Raw genomic sequence first — 23,846 nt, 5'->3', positions numbered from 1 at the left:
CAACAAATTTCCTAACTGAAATTTTAATACCTTTTCTTATTTTAAAAAATCCCATATTTCTTGTGCGTAACTGTAAAAATACATCATGCTGCTAGGAATTTCACTTCTTTTGAATCACTCAGCACATTCCAAAAATTATTACATCAGAATACGGAATACAAATAGTAAAATATGTTTACAGAGTCCGAAATATGAAAGGAAACAGCACTTTCATCCATCAATCTGAATTCAAGTAGGATTTTAAATGATATGATATAATGTCAACAATGGAAATTCCTGGATAGATTGATGGTTAGTTGATTGTTGGGACAAGGGACCAAAAAAACTCTTGGCCCAAGAGTGGTGCACCCAAAAGAAAAGACATCCACCAGGAACGTTTTCGGATCAAGTTGGTAGATTCATAACATTAAAAGGGAGAAGACTAAAAACATAATGGACATCTTTTGTACCGCCAATACTAAAAGCAAGATGAAGGAGATAGGGTAGTCAGCAGGTGGCTGTCCCCGGGGCTCTGCATGTGACAGGAAACGTCCCATCCACAGCTGCCCCACCCGCAATCCAGTACTGTCAAGAGCGCCCATTATTCAACAGAATGAAGCACCTAGAACAGACAATTGGTGTGGCAAAAAGAGGCAAACCAATTCTAAAAGTGATTAAAGCAGAGTAAAAGAGGGATGAAAAGAGCAGTCTAGTCAAGGAGGGAGGGTCTGAAATCCTCCAGACCTAGCATACAGGGGGATATGTTCCATCCCCAACCACTCTGCCCCTGCTCCAGATGTAGATTAAAATCTTATAACTGACAATAAAAACCACTTTCATGGAGAAAACAGAACCAGTTTAAACACCCACATATTAGAGGCATTATGGTTGTTTTAGAACCCATGACTGTTTATTAAATGGAAATTCATAAAATTGCAACCAGTCACTTTTTGAAATAGTTATCTATTCATTCTATGAACCAGTTTCTGAACCTTTTCAGCCTCATCTTCAGATTATTTTCCAGAAGTTACGTAGTTATTTCAAGCATAATGTTGGGTGCTGGCTCTGTGACAAGTAGACAGAAGTATGAAACTAAATGTTGGATACAAATCGACAGATAAACAATATTCATGGGGATGCATTAAAGCATGTTTCATCATCTTGTCTCAGAGCCAGCACCCAGGATTATGCCTGAAATAGCCATGTAACTTCTGGAAAACCATCTGAAGATGAGCCTGAAGAAGTTCAAAAACTGGTTCACAGATTGAATACATAAGTTTCCAAAAAAGCAACTGGTTGCAGTTTGAGTTAACCTGGTATGACCAATGTGGAGATGATACATGACTGTGGATTCATTCCACCAGCAGAAATGGGAGGAAGAGTGCCATCCTGCTGTCGTCTCCTTGACCGTGTGGAGTTTATTAGATGTGGCAGTAGCCCACCATATGTCATTGCATTTCTGAGCAAGCACAAATCTCATGCACACCCTCAAATCTGCACCTGGGATCAGCAAAGTGAATCAGTAGAAATTAAGTCATTCTCTAGCCAAATGGTCAGCCAATTCATTCTTCCAGAAACCCACAATACTCCGTATGTAGAGTAAAACAACTGAACAAGCAGCACATCAAAGGTCAGCGAGAATGGCATGAATAGCGGAGACCATAGGGTGGCAAGAATAGCATCGCTCAATAGCCTGGAGACCGCTCACCGAGTCAGTAAATGTTAAAGAACAGTCAAGGGAGGCCCATTTAATAAAACGGAGGTCTCTGCTAACACCTGTAAGCTCTGCCATAAATACACAACAAATTCCCGGCAGTGACAGGAGTTCCACACTGGAAGGAGATGTAAAAGCATATCCTGCCTGATCCACAGTTTTAAAGCTGTCAGTGTAAAATTGGGAACAATTGAAAAACTGGACATAACAGATGCTGAAAGGCCATGGGGGTGGGGGTAGGAAGGGGAGGGAGAATGGCAGTTAGACTTTAGGACCTAGAAAGAGATTGGACCTAATACAAGACCTGAGCACCATCCAAGGAGGAAGGCACAAGAAAACATGTACAGTACAGTCCAGGGAGGAAAAATCTTGGCAGAAGTGACTGCATAGGAGATGATGAGCTGGCACTTGACAAATCTTATGTGTGGCAAGGAGACTGTCTACAGGACTAGCCCATAAGGCACCAGTAGCCAGATGTATACTATGATGGTGGGCTAGGTCCAACAGTTTGAAGTTGAAGGAGCTGCTGAGCCATAAACCTGGCAACCACAGTACAGTCAAGATGAAACTGTGGCTCAGTACTTACAGGTAAGAGTAGCATGATCTGCACCCAAGATGTATGGGCAAGGAAGCAGAGAGCATTAAGCTGTAGAAAGTGGAATAGCATTTCCAGTGGTGTCTATGATCATATCTGAGATGCCTTGCACAAACTCATCGATAAAATTCGACAGAGGGGCGGCAAATGTAATGGCCGAGGCAAAGAAAAGCCCTTAATGATCAAGTGACTGATGGCCAAGTTAGGTGTGAAAGGGCGGGGAGAACTGGTCAAGTCACAGGATCACTGCCAGTCTCCAGTGGGGATGGAACCACAACCACAAACATTGGCTCAGAAGCCAAATGTATGGGGTGGGGGGAGATATGGTGCCTCTGGAGGCACAGGAGGAGCCTTGTCCCAGTTCTTCTTCTTCTTCTTCTCCTTCTCCTTCTCCTCCTCCTCCTCCTCCTCCTCCTCCTCCTCCATAACCTTTGGTGGGCAAGGTTGGTTTAAGGGGCTATTCACAGTGAGCACGGGGCAGATGAAGAGTGGATGGCTCCTTCAGCCATTGTTTGACATCAGGCTTCTGGTTTGGTATTTGCCAGGAGAAGGGGTCCTGAAAGAGAACCCTGTTACTGATAGACACTGAAGAAGGAGAACTCTTCTCTGGCCGGGTGTAGGAAATGGTTCCCTATTGGGAACCAAATGAGAGGAGTGTGATGGGAGATCTTGTTCGGAAAAGTTGAGGTATGAGGTGATGGTCATGATGTCAGTGTGATTATCGTATCCACAGGATGTACACTTTCCTATTTTTTCCATGCTTCGGTATCTGACAGGTGGTCGATGTGTTTGTACCGTATTTACTCGAATCTAAGCCGCACTTTTTTCTGGTTTTTGTAATCCAAAAAACCGCCTGCAGCTTAGAATCGAGTGCAAAGTAAGTGGAAATTCTGAAAAATGTTGGTAGGTGCCGCCATAACTAACTTCAGCCGTTGAATATATGTAGCGCTACACAGGCATGCTTCGCAGGCACAAAGATAAATACTGGGGCCAAAACCTGCGTCAGTAAATAAATTTAAAAATAGGTGGAAGACGAGCTTTTTTTCTCCACCCCGAGTTTCGACCACTGCATTTTCATACATTATCCAACGAAGTAAATACAAATTCCGTATTGTTCATCTTCGAATGTAGCAGCATTTCTATGGTCCGACTGGCAAGACTGTTTGGGATGTTTGTCAATACGGCCAACTCTACGTTCTGAATTTTTTCCTACCTGTGAGAAGAGGTGGTTGCTAATAGAAACTTTTATGAACTCTAATCACATGCAGTATTCTCTTCACCATAAGAATAATACGAATATAAACATTTTGCCATGTATTCTTTCATGTTTGCTGCTATCTCATTTAAATCCTGTCAGCGTAATAAACTACGAAACTAGTGTGAGACAACAGCAAACACAGAAGAATATACATATCATGTCATGTTTATATTCGTATTATTCTTATGCCTAATAGCGATACAGTCAGAAATGAAGCACAGCAATTGACTAGATTTTTAAATCTAAGATGACTCTAATTTCTGTGCAGAATGTAATGTACAAAAGAGGCGTCTGCAAAGATTTTCAAACGGAGAAAAATTTTAGCTAAACTCTCATTCAGAACATCTTCTATCATATGCAGTCTATTATTTGGTTCTTGTTGATCATTATCAAAGAAAGCAGCAGTGTCAGTAACAACAAATAGCAGTCTCTTGCCATTGTTTCGCTAATGGGACAATTCCTCTCTTTTTTTATTGTAAGCGGCGGTAGCGCACACAAAAGCAAGCGACAGGCAATGGGTCAAAGGAAAGGCAGCCCAATCATCCATAATATGGTCTGACGTAGACTGTAACGTGAAGCTAAGCACATAAATTACTGACCACATAAACGTGTACTTCTAAACATTGACAAGTTTTCATGGAACACTTTTAGTGCCTTACGGATTTGCCCATATATTAAAGACATATACATAGGAGTAAAGTGCCAAAGAACAGCTGACACAGCTTTTTTGTTTCTCTATGCTACTTACGTAATAGAAGACGTCCTATTAGCAGTATCAGCTTTCTCCTTGGCTTTTGAGGTACTTATACTCTCCACTTTACTGTCAGCTGTAACATCTGTTGAAATCACACGTCCTGTTGCTTTCTTTGCAGCTTTGTTATTAGCTGGTGGGAAATCCTGAACAAAAGAAAAAGGACAATGACAGACATCCCTACACATATTTAAACAAATCACCAAACACTATCATGTTAAACTGTGTGCCCCATTATTTAAGAATGAGTTTGTTATTTCTTTTCCTATATGATGACAAGACATAATTAACAAATTTAATCAATTCCTATACTGAGGATGCTATTTAAAAATTATGACACCTATGTGCCTTAACACTGCAAAGTATTTTTTCTACATTATGCCATTTGGCTGATACCGAATTTTTGAAAGCTCTTTCCCTCTCACACTAGAATATTCATTTACATTTCATAAATTCATTTACATTCTAAAAATTTAAACACTAGCAAGAAATAAAATGATATTGTTTGTGCTCTATGCCAATGCAGAAAGTTTTTAACATAAAATGCCATTACTCAAATTCAATCTAAGTAATACATTAAAAATTATAAAGAAAAACAGCACAAAGCTGCTAAAATTATTATTTCTTTCATTGCGACATATCTTTCTATAAACTGAGTAATAGCTGCAACAAGACTCAAACACCATTCAAAGTTCATGATACTGTTTACGCACAGGCCAGTGTATGCATGCACAGAATCACCTGTTGATTGTCATCTGGAGCGTCTTTATGCAATAGCTTCCTAACACCCTTCACATGTAACCCCCCCCCCCCCCCCCCCCGAGTCATCTCTACTGAACCGACAAACTAAGGAGCCACTTTGCCAATAATGTTCACAGATAGAGAACCTAATTTGTTAGTTTTTGCTTTCTGGTCAGCACAATACAAAGGCTTTACTTCTGTGGCCATAGGAGCAACACCCATGCCCTAGAGTGAGGCATGCCTCTCGACAGTGCCCTTGTAACATTATGAACATCTCTCTTGGCGCACTAATGTAGGAAAAGGCACATTGCTACTTACCGTAAAGAAGAGACTTCAAGGTGCAGACAGACACAATTAAGACACTCGCATAAAGCTTTCGGTCCCAGCCTTCATCAGTAAGAGAGAGAGACACACTTTCTTTTACTGATGAAGGCCGTGGCTGAAAGTGAAATTTTATGTGACAGTCTTAATTGTGCCTATGCAAGTGTCTTAACTGTGTGTCAGCAACTTGACATGTTTTCTTTATGGTTAGTAGCAATCTGTCTTTTCTTACATTGTTGATATTCCTACCTGGAGTTTCCATTGTTTGATGTCTGTTAGAACACTGCTATGACAGTGTATGACCTTGTGTTCCTCACACTAAGGAGTTCAAGAGACACCATGTACCAATAAATGAATCTTCAGACAATGTTTTGTCCTGTACCTTCCCAAACAACTTAGTAAATTTTTTATACTCCTACTTATTTTTTAACAGCACCTATAACAGTTGCAAATGCTAATAGAAAATTTACAGCATTAAAATTAATAAAAATGTTCTGGATCCATAGAGCGACAGATGGAATTATGACCAATTCTGGTTTATTCCCTACCTCCTGACTGTTTTTCACTAAAGCTCTTTTTATGAAGAATCAAGAAATGTGTCACAAGGTGACTGAATTTAATGAGTTTCATTTAACTGTAAATGTTCCTAGTCAGCTTGAAGGATTTTTTCAACAGAACAATTGAAAATACCATTATTATACGTTTAGTGTTGTACACATGTTAATAGTACTTTTTATTCTTTTCCATTCCTTATGTTTAATTTACAGCTCAACTCTTACAGTTAGTTGTTAGTGTAGGTAGTAGCTTTGTTATTATTATTATTATTATTATTATTATCATCATCAAGGGATTGTAGATAAGCCATTAGCATATTGGCATCATATAACTAAAACTAGCAGCATTAGGTCAATTATAATAAATTACTGGTAGGTGAGACGGAAAGAGCAGATTGTATTTTACAGATGGTCTGTCAAAATGTTATTTATTAGCTCTAAGGCAGCATTTTATCTGTCACTTTATGGAAATTAAGATAGCACAGGTATGCTGCATTACACTTTAATGAAAGCAGTTTTAGAGTGGTTATTTACAATAAAATGTTAATCAAGCAAAGCTAAGTTGTTTTAAGTTCAACAGTAACACAAGCATTTTACAATAATTACAACCAAGAAACCTCCAAAGCCGTTTCATGGCTTACTCATCAACTTGTAAGGAAGGAAGATTTGAGTTTGTTGCTTCATTAATGAAAAAGTCATTACACATGGTCATCGTGTATCATATGAGAAAATTTTCTTACAACTACTTGTGCTGCACACGGGGCAATTTCTACTTGTTAACTGATCTGCAGCTCATTTGGTGAATTTGGTAAGCAAAAATCCAACGAATACCACAGTTTCATGTTCTATTTCAGGACTCTTGACCCTGTACAGAATGTACTGGATCACCAAAATCCATTACAAGGGAATTAATACAAAATTCCAATAACAAGCAGCTACTTTAACTGAGAATAAAGTTCCTTCACTGTTGGTGAATTATATTAAGTGTTGATATTTTGCAAAAAGATAAACCTATATCCTGGAGCCATAGAATGTTGCCTACCAGCCTTTGAAAAAGCAGCACTCTTCTAATACCTTAGTCACGATCCTGGGGCTGTAGTGAAGTTGAAGTTTTGAACTGGTCCACCTGGCACACTTTAGTGGCTCTACTGAGAGAGTGCTGCCAGTGAAAAGCAGTCATTCCAAGTCTGTGTCTAGTTGTTAAGAATTAACTCTTTATGTGTGTCAAATGGGTATCTTTCAGATACATTTAATTGTACCTCTATCTTGGAGATTGACAGAAGTGATAGTATGATTAGGTGTGGATGATTTGCTTCCAATCCTGCTTATTAAACATGCTTTTAGACACTACAAGATACACAGGAATTAGCGTCAATGACAAGACACAGGAAATCCCACTGTAATAGTCTAACAGGCTGTGGTAAGCAAAACAGTTCCATAACAAGACAGTTTCACAGCAGCTACAGGCTAAGGGACATGTATACCTGCTGGAGTTTATCTACCAAGTTTTCAGCTGCTCCTGTAAATTTTGTATTTATTCTTCTGTATATCAAAGTGCAACTGTTCCCTGGCATAATTTAAACCTCTACTGCTCACTCCCTTTTCTCTCCCCTCCAGTACCTATTGACTAAGGCTGTCTCTAAGTGTGCTGCAGAATGCTGTTTCCATGCATTGTGTCTTTATTTTTCTTTCTACACCGTCGCCTGTAAGTGAAGGTAGGTAGTCCTCTGTCATTTCACAGTTCTAAACACACTACTGCATTTGAGCAAATACAGAGTGGCCCAGAAAAATGTACACACTCTTTGATAGTCAATATTAACGGAATAAAAATCATACACTGTTACAATTCTTGCATGGGGAGAAGGTTATTTTGTGTGTTTAAGTGCCCCCATTAGCAGCCAAACAACTTCGATGCCACTGAACTATTGACTGAACTATGGCTGTCAGTGTTGCCAGTGTGATAGCTGCATAGGGCACCTTGATGGTCTCTTATAGCTCATTCAGTGTTGCTGGTTTCTGTTGATGAACTTTATTTTTCAGGGTCCCCAAAGGTACATGTCCAGAAGTGTAAGGTCTGGAGACTGTGGTGGGTACTCAACAGCTCCTCTTCAACCAATCCGGCATCCAGGTACTTTACATTTTCATCCAAGTAGGCTCCGACATCTCTATGGTAGTGAGGCGGAGTGCTATCTTTTTGTAAGTCAAATCTTTCATTTTCAAACATCTCTCAGATGACGGGTAAAATCAATGTTTGCCGTATATGAAGATGAACATCACCTGTTATAGTACCATCAAAGAAGAATAAGCCAATCAAACTGTGTGATGTCAGACCACATCGCACACAGTAGATTAACATGTTTGTCCACGTGAACACGAGGATTTTCAGGAGCCCAGTAAAAGCAGTTGTGGTGGTTTACAGTACTGTTCAGTTTGAATTATGTCTCGTCAGACCAGATAACCATCCCTGCAAACTGTTCATTCTCACGAAACATGACTTCGAACAATTCACAGTACTCCAGCTTTCATCCAGCTCGTCCTCATTCATAGCTTACAGTGATCTTGGAAGGTACACTTTCCACTTTGCAACCTTCAGAATGCATCATACACTTGATCGGCTCACTCCGCTTTTACGTGCGGCCTGCTTCACAGATTTTTCAGGTGACCTAGCAAAATGTTGCAACACAGCAGCACTGGAAGGCTGGACTTGGTGATGTTTTGATCGGCCATACCTTTCCTTATGCACATCCTGAACAGTACCATCTGCTTCAAATTTAGCAGAGACATTTACGTGTTGGTGGCAAAGTTCTGTACACATTGCCGTTGTACCTCCGTCATGTTTTCACACTTCCAGTACCACTTCAATATGGCCTTGCATTACTCAAATGACAATCTTACTTCATTTATCACTGCACTGTCGTTTGCGGATAAACACGCACCAAGATCTGTTGAGAAAACAATGGACTACACTACCGAGCAAAATTGAAATGATGGCAAAGTTCTGTACACATTGCCGTTGTACCTCCGTCATGTTTTCACACTTCCAGTACCACTTCAATATGGCCTTGCATTACTCAAATGACAATCTTACTTCATTTATCACTGCACTGTCGTTTGCGGATAAACACGCACCAAGATCTGTTGAGAAAACAATGGACTACACTACCGAGCAAAATTGAAATGATACATCATTGTTCCAGAGATATTAACTACCAAAGAGTGCCTACATTTTTCTGGACCTCTGTATTATAATTCCTACAAATCAGTCAACTATGTAACAAAACTGCCTGTTGCCAAAATTTAATTCTGTGATAAATTTTTGTGGACCCAGAAAAAGCACATAATTGAAATACTACCCTTGCACATTGCAGTTATCATAGTGTGCTGCTTCTTATTTGCCAATAAATTATTTGAACAACCCAAAGTAATAATCATGCAGTCTGAAAAATGAGTGTCATGCTCGAAATGGTGATCACAGCAAAAAAGCCAAATTAAATGTTTCAGCCTACAGTTTTGCCACATACATGCAACCATTAAATATTCGATTCATCTACATTATTAAAAATGGACTGAATATACCAAATAGTTGTTCTTAATCTTTGAACTAAACTACTATAAGAGCAAAACTTGTGTAATTTAGTAGTAACAACAACTAAAAATGCAAGGTGAAAGAAATTTACTCCAACAGTCATTCATTTCAAAGACAATGAGGTCCAACACAAAGACAACCCCCCCCCCCCCCCTCACACACACACACACACACACACACACACACACACACACACACACACACCCCTCTCTCTCTCTCTCTCTCTCTCTCTCTCTCTCTCTCTCTCTCTCTCTCTCTCTGCACTGCGAGGGACCATTATAGGGGTTTAGATGTGGAACTCCATTCTTCACTTTTCTAAATTTGTGAGGTATGAGAAAAACATGTACCCAATTTCCTGTTCACTGGAAACACTCCAGTTTGTTTTACATACATCATTGTGCTTAGAGCTATTATGCAAGTTCTAAAACTGTAAATCTAATCAAAGCATTTTAATGAAATTTTAAAATTTGAATGATGTGCAATTTGTAAGATAACTACAGAAGCAGAAATTTTTGATGCAAACACAAAGGGATAATTTGGTTTTTTAAACAAACATACCCTGATGAGCCAAAATGATATGACCCCCACTTAACAGCATGTAAGTCCACCTTTGGAATACAATACAGCAGTTCTGTGCGGCATGGATTCGACAAGTCCTTGGTAGGGACACAAAGCTGGTGCCCAACAGTCTGAAGAAGTGTTCCACTGGGTTCTTACTGGGCAAATTTGGTAGCCACAACATCAACACAAGTTCCCCATGGTGCTCCTCAAACCACTGCAACACAATTTTGGCCTTGTTACATGGACACTTAACCTGATGGAAGATGCCATCACTGTCAGGGAAGACACAGCAATGGATGCAGGTGTTCTGCAAAAATGTTCACATAGGCCATAGCTGTCATGGTGCCTTTGATTACTTCCACAGGTCCCATGGAAGCCCTGGTGAATGTCTCCCCTAGCCACCAGCCTGCATCATTGGTGCGCTCAGATTTAGAGTTGACATTAGCCTGTATGAAGGTGTATCCAGACATGACCACTGACCTGATGTAACAAGAAAAATAATTCATCCAAACAAATGATATGTTCCTATTGATCCACGGTCCAATCTCAATGAACCGAGCGAGGTGGCGCAGTGGTTAGCACACTGGACTCGCATTCGGGAGGACGACGGTTCAATCCCGCGTCCGGCCATCCTGATTTAGGTTTTCCGTGATTTCCCTAGATCACTTCAGGCAAATGCTGGGATGGTTCCTTTGAAAGGGCATGGCCGATTTCCTTCCCCATCCTTCCCTAATTCGAGCTTGTGCTCCGTCTCTAATGACCTCGTTGTCGACGGGACGTTAAACACTAACTTCCTCCTCCTCCTCCTCCTCCTCCTCCTCCTCCTCCAATCTCAATGATCCTGTAGCTATTGTAATTTTAACTGACAATATCACCAGGTCAACATGGCAACACATAGGGGTCATCTGCTGCAGAAATTCATGCTGAACAGTGTGCTCTGAAATACTTGTGCATACACTAGCACTGTAGTGTGTCACCAGATTTGTCACAGATCGACTTTTATCCCACTTTACAGAGTGACAAAGCTTCTAACATCCACATTCTGTGATAGGGCACCGATGTTCGCCTTGTCACCTACTTGTGGTTTCACCCTCCTTCAGCCAGTTTCCATAATTTGCTCATGACAGTATTTCTTGAGCAGCTGACTAGCTTTGCACATTCCGAGAAGCAAGTTTGCAGCCACTGGGCCATAGAAATATGCCAAAGTGTTTCAGTGAATTTCCCCATTTGCAGGAACATCATCACTTAAGTGCTTCTCCATTCATTTCTCCTCCACTTATACACTGAAGAGCCAAAGAAACTGGTACACCCGCGGCATACCATGAAGGACCCCTGCAACCATGCAGAAGTGCTAGAACACAAACATAGCATGGGCTCAACTTGTGTCTGAAGTAGTGCTGGAGGGAACTGACACCATGAATCCTGCAGAGCTGTCCGTAAGTCTGTAAGAGCACAAGAGGGTGGAGATCTCTTCTGAACAGCACACTTCATCAATAATGTTCATGCATGGGGAGTTTGCTGGCCAGCGGAAGTGTTTAAACTCAGAAGAGTGTTCCTGGAGCCACTCTGTAGCAATTCTGGACTTGTGGGGCGTCGCATTGTCCTGCCGGAACTTCCTAAGTCTGTCAGGATGCACAATGGACATGAATGGATGCTGGTGACCAGACAGGATATTTACGTAAATGTCACCCCCTGCTTACATGTGGGGTCCATGAATTCATGAGGGTGTCTCCATGCCAGTACATGTACATCTGCCTGATACAATTTGAAATGATGCTTGTCCTACCAGGCAACATACTTCCAGTCATCAACAGTCCAATGATGGTGTTGATGGACCCAAGCGAGACGTAAAGCTTTGCGTCATCTAATCATCAAGGGTACACAAGTGGGCCTTCGTCTCTGAAAGCCCATATCAATGATGTTTCATTGAATGGTTCAAACGCTGACACTTGTTGATGGCCCACCACTGACTGCAGCAATTTGCAGAAGGGTTGCACTTCTGTCACACTGAACGATTCTCTTCAGTCGTCGTAGGTCCAGTTCTTGCAGGATCTTTTTCCAGCTGCATCAATGTCAGAGATTTTATGTTTTACCTGATTCCTGACATTCACAGTACACTCATGAAATGGTTGTACGGGAAAATCCCCATTTCATCATTACCTCCGAGATGCTTTGCCCCATTGCTCTTGCACCAACTATAACACCACATTCAAACAATCTTTTTTTTTCTTTTTTTTGGTGGGGTTTAAGGGCACTCAACTGCTGAGGTCATTAGCGCCCAGTCATTGTTGTTAGAGCACATGGAATCCGGTAAAACTCAAGGGGATGGGGGGGACACAAGAAGGACCTGACAAAGATGCAGATAAAATAAGTAAAAAGGTTAGATGTCTTTGGACAAGCCAGTTAAAGTTATAAAACGCAGAATACGAGCAGCTGCTCGAGCGTCATCAGCTAAAACATCTGGTAAAGTAGACGGCAGGGACAGGACAACACGAAATTGACTAAAACGGGGACACGACAATAAAACATGGCGCACTGTTAATGCCTGACCACAAGGGCACTGCGGGGCTGGGTCACCGGAGAGCAGGTAGCGGTGGCTAAACCGGCAATGCCCAATCCGCAACCTGGTCAGAAGGACCTCCTCTCGCCGAGATGGTCGGGAGGAGGTTGTCCAAGCAGTTGGGAGCGGTTTTACTGCCCGGAGCTTGTTTCCTTGGAGGGATGACCAAGCATCTCACCACAACGACACAAGCCTCTTACATACACCCCCCACGAACGTCAGATGACGGGACACAATGGGAGGCTGGCCGAGGCAGGAGGACTGCAGCCTTGGCTTCAGCATCCGCAGCCTCATTCCCAGGCACTCCTACATGTCCGGGAACCCACAGAAAGTTGACAGAACCACCATTATCAGCGAAAGAATGGAGGGACTGCTGTATCCGTTGAATCAGGGGATGGACCGGATAGGGAGCTCCAAGGCTCTGAAGAGCACTGAGTGAGTCAGAGCAAAGTACATACGAAGAATGGCGGTGGCGGCGGGCATACTGAATGGCCTGATGGAGAGCAAAAAGCTCGGCCGTAAAGTTCAAACATTGGTCGAGGAGCCGGTATTTAAAGGTGGCGGCCCCGACAACAAAGGCACAGCCGACACCATCGTCAGTTTTGGAGCCATCGGTGTAAATAAAGGTGTGACCGGCAAGTCGAGCACGAAGTTCGACAAACTGTGAGCAATACACTGCAGCCTGAGTACCCTCCTTCGGGAGTAAGCTGAGGTCGAGATAAATATGAACCGGAGCCTGGAGCCAAGGTGGTGTCGGGCTCTCACCCTCTCTGAAGGTGGTAGGGAGGGCAAAATCCAATTGTCGAAGCAGGTGACAGAAGCGGACTCCGGGGGGCAGCAGGGCAGAAAGAAGGACTGGTAAGAGGGGTGGTCGGGCATAGACTACAGCCGGCAGGCATACCGACACAGCAGTACGTCGCGCCGGTAGGTCAATGGTAATTCGGCAGCTTCAGCATAAAGACTCTCCACAGGACTAGTGTAGAAGGCTCCGGTCGCAAGACGTATCCCCCGATGGTGGATGGAGTTGAGCCGGCGTAAGAGGGATGGCCGAGTGGACGAGTAGACAAAGCTCTCATAATCCAGCTTCGATCGGACAATGGACCGATACAAGCGAAGCAGGACAGTGCAATCCGCTCCCCAAGATGAACCGCTAAGAACTCTGAGGACATTAAGGGAACGTGTACAACCGGCCGCCAAATAAGAGACATGTGGAGACCAACACAGTTTCCTGTCCAACGTGAGCCCTAGAAACTTAGTTGTTTCCACGAATGGGAGAACAACGGGACCGAGATGTAAGGATGGCGGAAGGAACGCTTTATATCGCCAAAAGTTGATACAAACCGTCTTCTTTTCAGAGAACCGGAAGCCATTTGCCACGCTCCATGAGTAGAGGCTGTCTAGACAATGCTGAAGGCAGCGCTCCAGGAGGCATGTTCTCTGGGCAATGCAGTAGATCGTGAAGTCATCGACAAAGAGAGAGCCTGAGACATTAGGTGGAATACAATCCATAATTGGATTGATCGCAATGGCAAAGAGGGCTACGCTCAAGACGGAGCCCTGAGGCACTCCGTTCTCCTGGAGGAAGACGTCGGACAATTCGGAACCCACACGTACCCTAAACTTTCGATCCGTTAAAAAGGAATCAATAGAAAGGGGCAGGCAACCGCGTAGACCCCACCTGTGCATAGTGCGGAGGATACCTCCTCTCCAACAGGTATCATAAGCCTTCTCCAAGTCGAAGAACACGGCTACCGTTTGGCTCCTTCGCAAAACGTTGTTCATGATGAATGTCAACAAGGTCACAAGGTGGTCAACAGCGGAGCGGCGGCGACGAAAGCCGCATTGGACATTAGTAAGTAGTCGTCGAGATTCAAGAATCCAGACTAACCGAGCATTAACCATGCGCTCCATCACCTTACAGATACAGCTTGTAAGAGAAATGGGGCGGTAACTAGAAGGAAGGTGTCTATCCTTCCCGGGTTTGGGTATAGGAACAACGACGGCGTCACGCCAACACATGGGGACCTGACCTTCGGTCCAGACGCGATTGTAGGTACGAAGAAGGAAGCTTTTGCCCGCTGGAGAAAGGTGTGCCAGCATCTGAACGTGAATGGCATCTGGCCCCGGAGCAGAGGATCGGGACAATGCAAGCGCATGTTCGAGTTCCCGCATAGTAAAGGGGGCATTATAAGTTTCCAAATTCAGTGAGTGGAAGGAAGGTCGCCGAGCCTCTTTTGCCTCTTTCCTGGGAAGGAAGGCAGGGTGGTAATGGGCGGAGCTTGAAACCTCCGCGAAAAAGCGGCCAAAGGCGTTGGAGACAGCCACAGGATCAACAAGGACCTCATTACCTGAGGTCAGGCCAGGTACCGAGGAGTGGGCCTTAATGCCCGACAGCCGGCGCAGGTCACCCCAAACAACGGAAGAGGGAGTAAAACTGTTAAAGGAGCTGGTGAAAGAGGCCCAACAAACTTTTTTGCTGTCTTTGATGACTCTACGGCATTGCGCTCGGAGTCGTTTGTATTCAATACAATTCGCCAACGTAGGATGGCGGCAAAAGGTGCGTAAAGCACGTCGTCGAGCACGGATAGCGTCCCTAGAAGCCTCGTTCCACCAGGGGATGGAAACGCGATGTGAAGAAGAGGTAGTACGAGGAATGGAACGTTCGGCAGCATTGATGATAACAGCCATGAGGTATTCGACCTGACTGTCACAACTGAGAAAATCGTGGTCCGGAAAGGTCGCCAGGGAGGAGTAAAGTCCCCAGTCAGCTTTCAGTATGTTCCAGCGCGAAGGACGTGGGGATGGGGTGTGGTGCAGGAGACGAATGACACAGGGGAAGTGGTCGCTCGAATAGGTGTCAGAAAGGACATACCACTCGAACCGACGGGCAAGAGTGGTAGAACAGATCGAGAGGTCCAAGTGGGAGTAGGTATGAGTAGAGTCCGAGAGGAAAGTGGGGGCACCGGTACTGAGGCAGACAAGATTGAGATGGTTGAAGACGTCCGCCAAGAGTGAGCCTCTTTGACAGGATGCAGGAGAGCCCCAAAGGGGATGATGGGCATTGAAGTCGCCAAACAATAAAAACGGTGGGGGAAGCTGAACGATCAGGTGCATCATGTCAGCCCGACTAACAGCAGATAACGGTGGAGTGTAGATGGTACAAACTGAAAAAGTAAAAGCAGAGAGATTAATACGGACAGCTATTGCTTGGAGTGGGGTGGTCAATGGGATGAGATGGTAATAGACGTCATCCCGAATGAGCAACATGACCCCACCATGAGCTGGGATACCGTCTACAGGGGTGAGGTCATACCGCTCCGAGGTATAGTGAGTAAAGGCAATACGGTCAGTCGGGCGCAACTTGGTTTCCTGGAGACCAAGGACGAGCGGACAGTGCAGTCGGAGGAGCAGTTGTAATTCCTCCCGATTAGATCGAATACCTCTTATGTTCCAATGAAACAACGCCATCGCTAGTCAAAAAGTTGGGGGAACGAGACGGGGGAAGAGCTGGCCACCTCGACGGCCGCGGAGGGCCAGGTTGCGAGGGAACAACGCTACAACCGGCGGGAGGCGGATCCGGTTCCATCGAGTCGTCGCCAGCTGTGGCCACTGTCCCTGGTTGTGTAAGAGGGGCAGATCCATTTGCCGACGAGAGGCCAGCTGAGCGCCTGGCAGCAGAGCGTCCCGGCGAAACTGAGGACGGCCAGGAGCAGCGACTCACGGATGGAGCGTCAGACGAAACGCGCCGGGCTGGAGAGGGGGAGAGAGACTTCTTCTTGGAGGCCTTCTTGGAAGGCCGAGGAGCCACAGGGATGGTTGGCTGGACCCAAAGAAGGTCCTCACGCGCCACGCGCGGGGTCCGTTTTGGAACGCCGGACCTCGGAAGCTGGGGTCCGGAACGTTTCCCCGATGGACGCCTGAGAAGAGGATCGCTTCTCAGGTGGCGGGGGGAGAGGAGGAGGAGGAGGAGGAGGAGGAGGAGGAGGAGGAGGAGGAGGAGGAGGAGGAAGGGTGGCCCCTGGAGCAGAGGGGGCGGGGGCCACGGGGGAGGAGGATTTGGAAGGGAGGGATTTGGGAGGCGGAGGCAGAGCCCCCTGATGGACGGAGGAGGCAGAGGGGGAACAGGATAGGGGTGAGGATACCGCGGAAGGAGTGGACACAACTGAGGCAAACGAAGTGGTCAACGGCACGGGATGGAGGCGGTCATATTTCTTCCTGGCCTCAGAATAAGAGAGCCGATCCAAAGTTTTGAGTTCTTGTAGCTTCTTCTCCTTCTGATATGCGGGGCAGTCTGAGGATCTAGGCGAGTGGACGCCAGGACAATTAATGCACCGAGGTGGTGGGGTACATGTATGTTCCTCATGAAGAGGACGTCCACAATCGCCACAAAGGGGCTCAGCCTCACACTGTGACGACATGTGCCCAAAGCGCCAACACCGAAAACAGCGCATAGGAGGTGGGATGTAAGGTCGCACGTCGCACCGGTAGCACATCACCTTTACCTTCTCCGGGAGAACGGCCCCTCGAAGGCGAGGATAAAGGCCCCAGTGTCGATGCGACGGTCTTTGGGGCCGCGCTGGACTCGCCGGACGAAATGCACGCCTCGGCGCTCCAGGTTGGCCCTGAGCTCCTCATCAGATTGTAGCAGGAGGTCACGATGAAAAATAACACCCTGCGTCCTATTTAGTGCCAGATGTGGGACAATGGATACTGGGATGTCCCCTAGGCGGTCGCACGCCTGGAGCGCCGCCGACTGTGTGGCGGAGGTGGTCTTGATAAGGACGGACCCTGAATGCATCTTGCTGAGAGCCTCGATTTCCCCGAAGATGTCCTCAATGTGCTGAACTAAGAACATGGGCTTGGAGGTGGCGTACGTTCCCCCATCGGTTCGAGAACAGATCAAATAGCGGGGGAAGTACTTCGCCCCAAGCCGGCGGGCCTGTCCCTCCTCCCATGGAGTGGCCAAGGGGGAAAGGGCAGGAGAACCAGAACTAGAACTAGAACTAGAAACGGTACCTTTTCATTTGAAAGACTCGGCCGCAGAGCGACCTGATACGTGTTGACGTTTCATCTGCGAAACGTCCGCCCCGATACCACCCACTCCGACCAGGGGCTCTCCCCACGGGCGCCACACAGCCTCAGCAAGGGCCACCTGGCAGGATGACCGTTGCCGGGAGTCCTGATGCCCCAAGGAGACGGGCATCTACTCCTTGGCCGACGTGGGGAGGGTGCAGCTCAGGGATCAGCAGTACGATCCCTGTGTTGTCAGGGGGCTACAACCTAGAGGGTACATGACGACCCCACCACAACGGGCTGGCTACCGTGCTGGATTTCTGGTGCCATGGAAAGTTCATCATGATTGCTGGTGCAGATGGAGACGCACTATGGGCGTAACTTGGACAACCCATCAGGCGTTTAGGCCCAATTTGAGGAATAGTGGGTATGGTTACAACGCCGATACAATACTGAGTGCCAAGGTCTTAGTGCACTTAGGACCAGTGGTACACCACGTAAGGTGTCCTTCCCCAAAAGGCTCGTACTTCTGTAGAATTTTGAAAAATGGAGGTCAAACCCCAAGGGGGACCATCACATGGAAGACCGAAACGGTTGAAACTCCTTTTAGTCGCTTCTTACGACAAGCAGGAATACCTCGCACCTATTCTTACCCCGGACCCGCAGGGGGATCAAACAATCTTGATAACCTGCCATTGTAACAGCAGCAACTGCGTCAGACAGCGTTTTATATAGGCGCTGCTGATTGCAGCACCCTATTCTGACTTTTCACGTATATCTGTATTTGAATACGCATGCCTATACCAGTTTCTTTGGCGCTTCAGTGTATACTTTCCTTACCTCGTCGCACGCGCACAGCACCACTATGCAGCATTCAGTGTTGTGGTGGGCAGTGGTCATAATGTTTTGACTCATCAGTGTACATTTCGTAACTTAAACTGTCTGTTGAAGAATAGTTTTAGAAAATTTCATGTCACACATCGCACTTTGAACACACTGTTTTGATATAATACTACATATTATGTGAGTAATTTGAACAGTGAATGGGGGAGGCTCAGCCAATGATTCCTATGCCATCTCAATGCAACTGCATCACTTTTGTCACAATATTTCTTCAGAAGCGATCAACACTGTCCTCTTTTTTCTGTTAGCATGCCCTGTCATGGTAATATCTGGGTGTCTGGCACTTACTGATCTTTAACAGTTTACTTTAATCTTTTATAAGTAGCACTACAGTATAGATTCACCTTGAAATAGAACTGTCTTCCCAACCCATTTCAGATAAATTGTTTTACTCTTTTGCAGTCCGGAATATCAGCTGCTTGGTTGCTTTCATAATGGGATCATTTCTGAATTTCTAGTCCAGATCTTTACATCATTCATCTTCAAACAGTTTGATTGTTGACACCACTGTGTCAGTAAATTCAAAGAATGACATCATTTCCACCAAGCTATTAGTTTAAATGAGTATTTCATTAAGCACTACTGGATTGTTTCAAGCATGCGCACATCGCTGACGGAGATGACGTTTACACTAAAAGCAGACTAAAATATTCTGGTGTCTGACTGAGGTTCAATCCTGTAAACTTTCAGTTTCCAGGGACAAACTTTACCAGCAGACCACTAGGTCTGACTAGCATGTTGAATGGAACACACATCAATATTTCTGAGCTCAAATCCGCCCTCTACTGCACATCATCAAGTGGTACACTATGGTACTTAAAATTTTAGGTGTAGGTAACTTTCAGTCGAAGTGATAGATCTTTTAATTTGTGTATCTTTGTGCTCCTATGAAAGACCACATCTTGTTGCGTCAAAGTGTACGTTATTTACAGAAAATTACAATTTCTTCATAATAGCGATAACAAACATAAAATGAACACACATGACAGAAAGAGCTCTTGCATGGTCTATACTTACTAATCCGTTAAGAAGGTTTTGAACAGACCTACACTTGCTTCCTCTGCTGGAATTTTCTTTGCTATTATTACTAAGAGAACAAAGCTACAAATTATAGCATTCTGTACAACTAAAAAACGTAATTATTACATGCAAGTCTTCTCCAACAGGCCTCTGGTTGATGAGTGTGATTCCCATCGGGATCTCCGCCTTTGATTTGCCTTTTGCAATGTCCCTGAACTCCTCCGTGTACTCCTGCGAAACACGTGCAGGGTCACTAACATGCTTCAAAACACACAAACTAATGGCATGCCATTGCAATGCATGCTCTAAAATGTTTGAATAAATAAACAACTAACTTATAGTGTGTAAAGAAACTACACAAACTTTTTAACATTTAGCAGTTTGTTGATACAGCAACACACAAATGAAAGCACTGAACATTTTATGATTACATGCAAAACAACACACATCACATCACTGCAGAATCAGTTCTGGTACACATTTATATACATAGAGTTATTTATAAAAACATACAGACAGAAAAGCTCAAAATAAAAGAAATTAATTTAAATTTGTGAAAACTGCCAAAAGCATTAGTTAATTCATCAGCATTCTTTTACAGCTTTTGCTGCTTGCATAAGCTAAATGTCATGAATTTGTATATTATATCACGTGAATAAACTGCTCCCTCCCTGCCTTCTCCATCTACCACCGAACTATGACCAAAAACTTTGGTATGGGCCAGAAAGAATGTGGCCTAGATTAGACTTCCATCACAGGCAGATGTACTGACTCGAACCCACCCCCTTGCTTCCAAACTAATAGCAAAATTTTACCCTCAAGCATAATGATTCCATTTTAAATAATAGTCTCCATTTCTTTTGCCTCGTAATATCATTAAGCCTGGCTAAAAATAGGTGGTGAGTGCCACATACAGTAAATTCTAAGGGACATTACAGATGTGCTATGTTTCTAGGATGCTCAATCATATGTAAAATTAGAAATGTGCAAGTTGTGTCTGCATGAGTGTGTGTATGTGTGTCTGTTGTCTATTTTAGACAAGGGCCTTGCCTGAAAGCTCATTTTGTGACATTCTTTTTGTTGTGCCTATCTGTGACTCAGCATCTCTGTTATATGATGAGTAGCAACTATCCTTTGCATAATATTGTTGCGAACTGTCGTTCTGTAATGACAAGTTTTATTATCGATACCTACAAAAATATTTAAAGTAGATGCAGCTATGACTTTTCCTACAGTTTGCAATATAAAACTTGGGATCTTTGCATTTAGAGGGCAAGTACTCTACAACTGAGCTATCCAACCAGGACACGTGACATGTCCTCACAGCTGATTATTAAAACATCCTGATGTAATATTTTATACAAACAGCATGTAAGAATTAATTCCTGATTTGCAGTGTTACTGAAGAATTGTGGAAAAGTAATAATCATTTTCATCTGAATACATAACATTACCCTTTCTCTCTTCTACGAAAGAGAAGAATCTGTCAATAACCTCGCTGTAGTGGCAGAGTAAAGTAAAAATGCACTACACACTACATTCTAGCAATGAACAGAAAAAGAAAGAAGCAGTAATATTTTCATACAGTACAAATAATTGTAACTATCATGCAGGTTCTACCTCGAAATATGGCCAGTTCATAGCCATATTCACACCATGTGTATTTGACCACCACTTCAAGTCCTTTTCATGATCTGCATTATTAACTGTGTGGTAAAACTCTTCATATATTTGAGGCAAACTGAAAAAAAGTGATAGTAGTTAAAACATTACCACCTACAGATACCATTTGTGAAACAAGAAAATGTATAGTAACTTTGTACGCAAAAGCAACAACAGCATCAGAGCTAATCAACTTTCTTCATCATTCTTAATGCAAGTTTGAAAATATGATAACGGAAAGTTCTTGGTGGAATATAAATAAAGGAAGGAGCAAAGGTAGTAATTTACCATATACCTGAGTGGATTTCAGACTCATTTATGGGGCTATTGAGCACTGATGGCTCAATCTTATAGTAAGTTGTTACCTTTACTCCTCCATTATTAATGATGAGTTTGCCTGTTTGCAATGTGAACTTACCCGTATTTAATTCACTACACCCCCCCCCCCCCCCCAAACCCACACATTTACTAACAATACAAATTCCATGAATTCTAATACAGCCCATGAATATTTGCTACTTACACTGGATCCTGAGAAACATTCAGACACTTATGAATACAAAACATCGTTTGTTTAAAGAACTGCAATCGCTGAGCCTCCATTTCTTGACATTTGTCAAAGACTACAGTCATGTCCTCCATGTATTTGGGATTGTAAGAATTTATCTCATCAAGGGCTGCTTCGTATTTCTCTTTTGCTTTTTGTACATCTTCTTTTGACTTCTGCACACGGTCCTGCATCTTTTTAACCTGTAAATACAATCAGTTTAAAGATATTTTATAATAGGCAAAAAAACAAAGTATATAATATTAAGAAACTGTGGTCTATAAATGCAAATCAGATCTAATGTAAAAGGAAAGTGACAACACTCCACTATCACAATGAACAGTATCCATCTTAACCAAGTTTGCAGTTTCTTATATAAAGACAAGCATATAGTTTGGATACTCTATTTCATTACATCACTATCTGCAGGTGGAAAAGTACATAAAAGAGCAGTATATACAGCATCACCAACATTTTCAGGGCACTTCACTAAATATGTACTATTTCATCTTAGGCTATGAATACTCAGTATACTTCTGGGTCATGCAGTCGAATAATATGTTACAAATAATCAGAAATTAGGCTCTTATATTGTTCACCAGTGAGAGGCGATATCTGACACTAAGTGCCCAGTCTGATGCCATGGAAAATCCTCCACACAAAAATAATGAGCTGAATCACTTTATGTGGGTTTTGATGTATTTGTGTCCAGCTGTCAGTTTGTACCATGACTAATCAATTCAAGTTAGGTGCTTTCATGCATTGAGTGCCCAGTCAAGTCAAGTGAGCACGCTCATCTCTGTGCAATGTGTTATCTAGTAGTTTCCATACCATAAAGGGAACAAGTTGTTCTGGTTGGTGGTTATTTTCCAGCACTAAATTGGTGAATGGTTTCTCACAGTGTGCCCCATCTATCCTCTGTTACAATGTACAGTAACCAATGGCATAGTTTTGTTGACTAGGTGGTTGTCCCCTGAATCAAGGTACTTCCAACAAACAATTAAAACTGTGACATCTGAAAAACCCAGGCCTCCACAAAATCGGACATGGCATGTCCTATGAACTGGGCACCCGAACATCAAAAGCAACTTATCATAAGCACTCAAATTTGATGTGAAACAAAGTACAGGGTCGGAATTGCTCTTCACCACTACTCCATCCATAATTAGCGGTGTGTGTGCGTGTGTCTGCGCACATGCATGCATGCTGATTTTAAACAACATGAACTCACTGACCTGATCAGGAGACAAAGAGCTGTCAGCATTAGCATTTCTTTCTTGGTTACAAGCAGAGCGCTCTGTTTTGCATGCCACATGGTAGTCGCTTTTGGCTCTGTTTACTTTAGCTAACAATTTTGCCCATGGTTTCTGAGCTTTCTTAAATGCATCCTCCATTTCCTTCTTTTCTTTTATCTGCATCATTGACTGCAATAAAAAAAAATACAAAAATCATTAAATTTCCATTAGCTGTATGATGAAGAGATTTGTTACATTTATTTGAATCGTGCTTACTTTGTGGTAGGTATCTTTCTGCCACGTTTTCACTTGATTCATAACGTCATTACATAGATTGTCCTTAACCTTTAGATGCAAATCACACAGTCTCTCTGCTTCAACCAAGACACCCTTCCACGCAGCCTCTGTTGTTCCATACTCTGGGCCTGAAACAATGAATTTTTTCATCTGCTCATGTCAGAAGCTATATAATTAAACACCAAAAATCAAACTGTATAATCATATAGTTTTAGTACAAAACAGTAACGGCAAAAATAGGTAAAAGCTGAAAATCGACCCCAGGTGAATGTGTAAGACCAAACAAAATTATGAAGGGGAAAATCAGGGAAGCAAAAGAAGATTGAAACAAAAACACTCATGTATTGAGACTTTACAAAGTAAATACAACTTTAATGATTGTATGACAGTAAAAAAGACTGGGAACTTCCATGCAAGAATGCAACCTCATCTACATGTGTAGTTAATGATAATAAGCTGATCATTGACAAAAATTAATAAATACATATTTAGAGAAACTCCGTGGAAGAACTTTTCCATGATAATAGACCAGATTCACCTCAAGTCACA

The 23,846-nt window shown here is 43.4% G+C and overlaps 1 protein-coding gene across 12 annotated transcripts in view; it reads right to left on the bottom strand.

The window, feature by feature from the left end:
• The window catches only part of LOC126412584 (protein kinase C and casein kinase substrate in neurons protein 1-like), a 548,284-nt gene that overhangs the window by 5,804 nt on the left and 518,634 nt on the right, over positions 1-23,846 (bottom strand). For 11 of the 12 annotated variants that reach the window (XM_050082245.1, XM_050082244.1, XM_050082241.1 and 8 more), the window contains 6 exons: positions 23,277-23,425; positions 23,001-23,189; positions 21,742-21,968; positions 21,177-21,297; positions 19,683-19,787; positions 4,295-4,443 (listed from right to left, as the gene is read on the bottom strand). In XM_050082245.1, coding sequence (XP_049938202.1) covers positions 4,295-4,443; positions 19,683-19,787; positions 21,177-21,297; positions 21,742-21,968; positions 23,001-23,189; positions 23,277-23,425 — 940 coding nt within the window. The remainder of the gene's footprint in view (positions 1-4,294; positions 4,444-19,682; positions 19,788-21,176; positions 21,298-21,741; positions 21,969-23,000; positions 23,190-23,276; positions 23,426-23,846) is intronic. The other variant, XM_050082242.1, reaches the window with a different exon arrangement.

The sequence above is a fragment of the Schistocerca serialis genome, chromosome 7 (genome assembly GCF_023864345.2).
Source record: "Schistocerca serialis cubense isolate TAMUIC-IGC-003099 chromosome 7, iqSchSeri2.2, whole genome shotgun sequence".
Lineage (NCBI taxonomy): Eukaryota > Metazoa > Arthropoda > Insecta > Orthoptera > Acrididae > Schistocerca > Schistocerca serialis.
The sequence above is the reverse complement of the archived record's forward strand: the minus strand, read 5'-3'. Positions and strand labels throughout refer to the sequence as shown.